At 33.8% G+C, this 6,000-nt stretch overlaps 1 protein-coding gene across 3 annotated transcripts in view; it reads left to right on the top strand.

Annotated features, from left to right (window-relative positions):
- Window positions 1-1,792: 1,792 nt before the first annotated feature.
- The window catches only part of LOC142337013 (uncharacterized), a 70,869-nt gene continuing 66,661 nt past the window's right edge, over window positions 1,793-6,000 (top strand). For 2 of the 3 annotated variants that reach the window (XM_075386028.1, XM_075386029.1), the window contains exons 1-3: window positions 1,793-2,015; window positions 4,696-4,718; window positions 4,824-5,066. In XM_075386028.1, the coding sequence (XP_075242143.1) occupies window positions 1,957-2,015; window positions 4,696-4,718; window positions 4,824-5,066 (325 nt within the window). In that variant the 5' untranslated portion in view covers window positions 1,793-1,956. The remainder of the gene's footprint in view (window positions 2,016-4,695; window positions 4,719-4,823; window positions 5,067-6,000) is intronic. The other variant, XM_075386030.1, reaches the window with a different exon arrangement.

The raw sequence follows: 6,000 nt of genomic DNA on the forward strand, positions 1-6,000 counted from the left end.
AACCCTAAAAAGTTGTATTGGGACATAAAGATTGATAAACTAGAAACATGAGAAAAAACTCAGAAGCAGTGAAAGCCTTTCAATTTCTAATGAAAAAATAGCAAAAATTTGTGATATTAAAAACTTTAATACCATTGCATTGTCCACGCCAACTATGCAGTAACATACATTGCAGTCCCTAGATGAGATTACCCGACCACTGAAACAGGAAAAATGAAATGTTAAAAACAAAATTGAAATGTTGGAAACAACTTCAATGCCACTAAAATTTTTCATAAATCTATTATCAAACCCTAAACGAAATTTTGTGACCCCTGAGATTGGAAAAACAAAAAAATGACAACAATTTAAGAAAACTTCAAATAGAATTTTTTTCAGAACTTGCAAAAATTGTAACATTAAAATGTTGAAAACCGTTCCAATGCCATTTGAAAACATGCAGCAAATAATTTTTGTATCCTCGAGGAGCATTTTGGCCCCTGATGTTGGAAAACCTTAAAAGATTGCAAACATTTTCAAAAAATTGAAAAAAATGCAAAAAGTAGTATAACTTTTGTAAATATAATTGCATTACCACAACATAAGGTTCATAAGAGGGCCATGGCAAGTATTTATATCTTGCAAAAAAAACAATTATCAATTTTGACAAACGTGAAATCAAGAATAATCAAACAAAAAAACTTGAAAAGTAACAAAAAATAACACCATTTTGAGCTGAAAAATTGGAAAAAAGACCTTTTAACCTTTAGACCTTCCCAGCAGCCTCAGCATTGTAAGCACTTGAAAGGCTGCAAAAGCTACCTTAGGGTGTCTAATAAGGATTAATGCGCACTGGGACTTACCTGTTTATTCCGTTTTGAAAAATCAAAGTCATGAAAATTGTGTGAAAACATCTTAAAAAATGACAAAGCACCAATACAATTCAATTTTTGGATGGCAAAAACTCATGCCTTACATTCCAGAGTATATCATATTTATCCAAAAAATAGTTTGCAATGCTTTTGATAGTTTAGGCAAAGTTTTTAAAACTCTCCTAACCAGTTAATGATTTTGAGGATGTACATACGAATTGAACAAATTATGCTAATTTCAAGTATAAAGGTTATGTATTATTGCAGTTTGTCATAATTTGAACGCACAACAGTCTGGACATGAATGAAAGGAAGTTTGAACACGCACGCACGAAAATCTGAACGTGATCGCACAAAACTTTGTGAAGACTCAAAAGTCTGGTGAACGCACAAAAGACGGGGAACGCACGAAAGTATGGTGAACGCACAAAGTTTTGAACTTGAATGCGCAAAAGACTGGTGAGCGCACTAAAGTCTGAAAATGAACATATAAAAATCAGGACAAGAACTCACGAAAGTCGGGGAAACGCACTTAAGTCTGGACATGAACGCACGAAGTCTGGTGAACGCACGAAAGCTTAGATTTGAGATCTTTCCGTCTGGGACGGTCTGGACATACGCATTTTCCGTCAAGCACCTCAACCTGGGTGAGAAAGTATATGCTCTTTTTTGGATTTTGAATTTTTATTTTAATAAGATAACTAAATACTTCATATACTTTCTCCAATTTTTCGGAAGTTTATTTCTGCAGAATAGTTCTCATAAATAACATAAATAACATTAATGTTCACTTAGATTTTATCGGCAGTTAAGGATGTCGAATACCGAAACGGCATGAGCTAACAAGATTCTCTTCAAAATTATAATTGGTTTAACAAAACGTGAAGAGTTTTGTAAAAACAAGCTGTTGTGAGTCAGAACATGACTATTCATCACGACAATGGTGCAATTGATATCAACAGAATGACTAGTTAAAGTAAAAAATATCATTGATGGCTACAAAAGTTATTGTAACTGATAGTAAATAAACCACGACTTTCATCACCGGCAAGTGGATTCAACAAAGCTTTTTGCATCCGTTTCTACAGCAAAAGCGTTTGAGACTATGGCAACTGGTGTTTTTCGTAGGCCAGAAGTGGTTATTTTGCTTCTCATTGGTACCAGGTAGGACACGATGTTAACTTTATTACCTTAGAAAACGAATGAGAAAGCTAATGCTACTTTTATTTTTGAAGATATTCATTGGTTCTTTATTAGATTGATTTTTGAGATCATTTCTTGACTGGATTGCTGAGATCATTTCAATTTACTTATGGAGCTACAAGGACTTCGGTTAAGAAAAAAAGAGGACGAGGACTTGGATTATTACAGGTCTTCGACTGTGATCACTGCTAGGGAAGATAAGCTCTTGCATTGCCAGGCAAAATATTAAAATCGCAGAAGCGATCTCACATCACTCTCTTTTGTTGTCAGAAAAAGAAATTTATCAAGGAAAAGCTGAACAAAAAGTTGACAAAACATTCACTCATGTTCACGTAATTCACTTATTTTGGATTGCTGTTCTGCTCATTCAAATCAAACTCAAGCGTGTTATCAACACAAATGCGAGAGTGGGTTCATGTTTGCGTGTGAATGCGTGAGTGGATGTGAGTTGGGTGCGCTTTGTGCGCGTGCAGGGGGTGTCTAGGTGGTGCATAAATATCTGAGAGAGAGATAATGGGGTTTTACAATAAATTTGTTTTCAGTACCATTATAAAAACAACAAATTTTAATAATTTATTATTCGTACCGAACAGATACAAGGAGGTAATTTAATTTGCTTGTTTGAGAACTGTTTCAGAGCATTTTTTTGTGTGGTGTGTGTGTGTGTGCGTGTGTGTGTGTGTGTGTGTGTGTGTGTGTGTGTGTGTGCGTGTGTGTGTGTGTGTGTGTGTGCTTGAGTGAGTGTGTGAGTTAGTCTCTGTGTCTGTGTGTGTGTGTGTGTGTGTGTGTGTGTGTGTATTTGTTTTTTGGGCTGTTTAGGTATATATGTTAAAAATTTTTTGGATTTCGTTTTTTTCCGAGGACTTACGGTGGTTTAAAACTCTGTGAACGTTAGCCAAATGTTGGTTGTTTTGTTCACAATTTTATTAAATTTTGCTGAAATTTTGATCAATTTTTTCTAAAAATTTAAGAAAAAAAGTTGAGGTAGTCTTATTGGTTTTACGTTTAAAGATAAAAGATTTTTGCTAAATTGTTTCAGTCAACAGCTTCGGGTTTTTAAAGTTCGGCCACTTTTTTGAAAATTTCGCAATTTTTCATAAAAAATGGCATGAAATATGCTTATTTGGACCAATTTGTCCAATTTGCCAGGAAGTGCAGTGATAAAAACTCCTGATAAAATGTATGGGAACTAAAAAGGTCTCATTTACCTCCCGATCATAAGGAAGTGCTGCTGGATCTAACGTTTTAGCGGTCCTTCGATAATTTAAACGGTATTTCAAAATGCTTGTTTCAACAACCGCGCAAAGATATCAAGGCCAGTTGTTGAATAATCGTTGATTTTCGCAACGAAAACGTGTTCGGATTGTAATTTTGGTCTGGCCCTTTAAAGCGTTTTTTGCATATTTTAATTCCCAATTACAGGCAAATCTGTTTTAAATTAAAGATCCGATCATTAGTAGGTCCCATTCATCTTCAGATGATGTCAATTGAATGAATTTTGAGGGCAATCTTTTTGTAGTCTTATCACTGAGGCCATTAATAAAATGTCCATTTCCTTATCCAAGGAGCTAATTATTAAACCATCGGATGCTAGCAGTTGGTACATAGTGGTTTTTCGCTAACATAGCTTGCTAATCAATCAAAATTCATCATATATTTATAGTATAATGACTTTTTTGGTCAAATTTTCCTTTTTGGTAACGTTTGGAACATTTTTTTGCTTTAACTGGTAAGCAGCAATAGTGAAAACACTTTTGGTCTAATTTTTGAATCTTGCAATTGTTTCAATAATTGCACGATTGTTATGGGGCGCCGTACTTCTTTTTTTATTTTTCCGTTTTTTAAGTTAACTACAGACCACGATGATTTCAAGTCAAAGCTCAATAATTGACTGATCAAATTGACAAATTTACGTGCGAATAGTGGCTTGGACACCCTCTTCGTAAAATTAGTTTTGAAGTATTAAGTTCTGCATACAATTGTTGATCTTTTGTAGCCTTTTAGCTTAGTCTCAACAATCTCATGTACAATTGAATCCCTAAGCAGTATCAAGTTTTTTTTGTACTTTTTTAATTTGAACGTTTATGGTTGTTGTAAATTATGGTTTTACAAATTTGATTCCAATAATAATTTTTTCTGAGATTTCGCACCTTTAATCCTATTTTTTCCAACTTTTAGTGTAGTCTGGGCAAAGAGAGAGGTCGCAATCTGTTTCAAGTGAATTAGAATGTGATCATTTTCTACTTCTTATTTGTGCTCAATAAAGACAGGTCCCATGTTTTTCCTTGTGAGATGCAATTCAATTGATTTATTTTAGCTTTGATTTGATGCTTCTTTGAGTTTTACATTTAAAAAAAAGATAGATATTGTGTTTTGGTCGTAAGTTATTTTTGTTGTTTTTATTTGATTTTGTTGTTTGTCTTGTCTTGTATCTTGGGCCTTCTTATGAGACATGGTTTAATTTGCATATTGATTGGAGCTTAAAGCGACTTTTTAAATGAGTAAACCAATTATTTTTGAACTATTATGTGCAAAATCACATTACCGAGCCTCATTGTTTGATATATTTGCAAAATACCATAGCCTTTGATGCCGACTCATAATATAATATTTAAATCAAATTGGGAACCTCTTTTTTCAGATTAAGCTGGGCAGCATTTACGAGTAAGTGCTTCCAATGTGTTCAAAAATTCTACTTAATAGATTTTCAAATCTCGAATCTCCATTCGACTGTTGTTAAAGTTTTACAGTAGTTTTTATGTTTTGTAGTTACGCAGTCTCATCAAAGCTCCAACGCAACTGGAATCAAAGTCTGTGTTCGCCTGGACAACCCTCCGGGTCGGCTGTACAGAGACAACATACCGGTGGCTTCCAATCTGCAAAATGACGATTGTGTATTTGACAACGGATACAACAACAATGTTCCTGGGGACGGTCTTGAGCCCAGCAGACAATTCGAGTACGCATTGGTTGATGACAACGACAACACAATAAGAGACAAGTTTTGCACCTGTAAGAATCCGTGCTTGACCATAATTTGTTATTAAAAGACCACAGCTGAACGTACGAAAAAACTTTATCTCGACATTAAGTGGCTATTGGATTGTGTGCTTGTAGTAAATATTGGACCTCCCAATTAGAATTAAGTCTCTTCATAAGTCAACCTTTGAATGCTTTTTAGCTGTGATTTGCATAACAGTTAAATCGCTTGTTGACCAGGAAAAAAGCTTTTCTCAATCTTGAGTTGATATAATCTAATTTGAGACTAATTTAACTTTAGCCAACCTTACTTTTTTGGTTTAACAATTTTTTTTCTCGACCATTTTCAACCCAAATTGTTGGCCCTTGTAGCATCATTGAAAAACACTAGGTGTGCTCGAACGAGATGAGGAACTAGCTCCAAGCAATCTCGATAAAAGCAAAAACTCACAATTTCGACAGACAAAGACTGGAAGTTAAAACAAAATTGGCTATATAATGCTGAAAACTTCTCTTCACTGTAAAAGAAATAATGAGACTTATTGAACGAGCCTTTTAGAGTGTTATTTATAGAAGACGCAAATAAAACTGCGGTGACTTATTATCGCGGGTCAGAGCAATTTTTATTTTAAAAAAAATGATCCAATATGTTTAAAACCTGCCATTTTAAAGAAAAAAATTTTCGAAAACGTCTAAACTGTCATTTATTCCCGCAAAAATGGGATCCAATGATTGATAAAAAGTGACTGAAGTAAACTTAAGTGTTAAAAATTAAACTCAGGCACTTCTTCTATTGCTTTCTCAGACGCTGTTTTGAAATATATATATATATATATATATATTATATATATATATGTATGTATATATACATATATATAATATATATATATATATATATATATATATATATATATATATATATACACATAGTAGTGAAATTGCCGGTATTTTAACGGTGGGGGACCTG

Source organism: Convolutriloba macropyga, chromosome 3 (assembly GCF_964194025.1).
Source record: "Convolutriloba macropyga chromosome 3, txConMacr16.3, whole genome shotgun sequence".
In the NCBI taxonomy this organism is placed as follows: Eukaryota; Metazoa; Xenacoelomorpha; order Acoela; family Convolutidae; genus Convolutriloba; species Convolutriloba macropyga.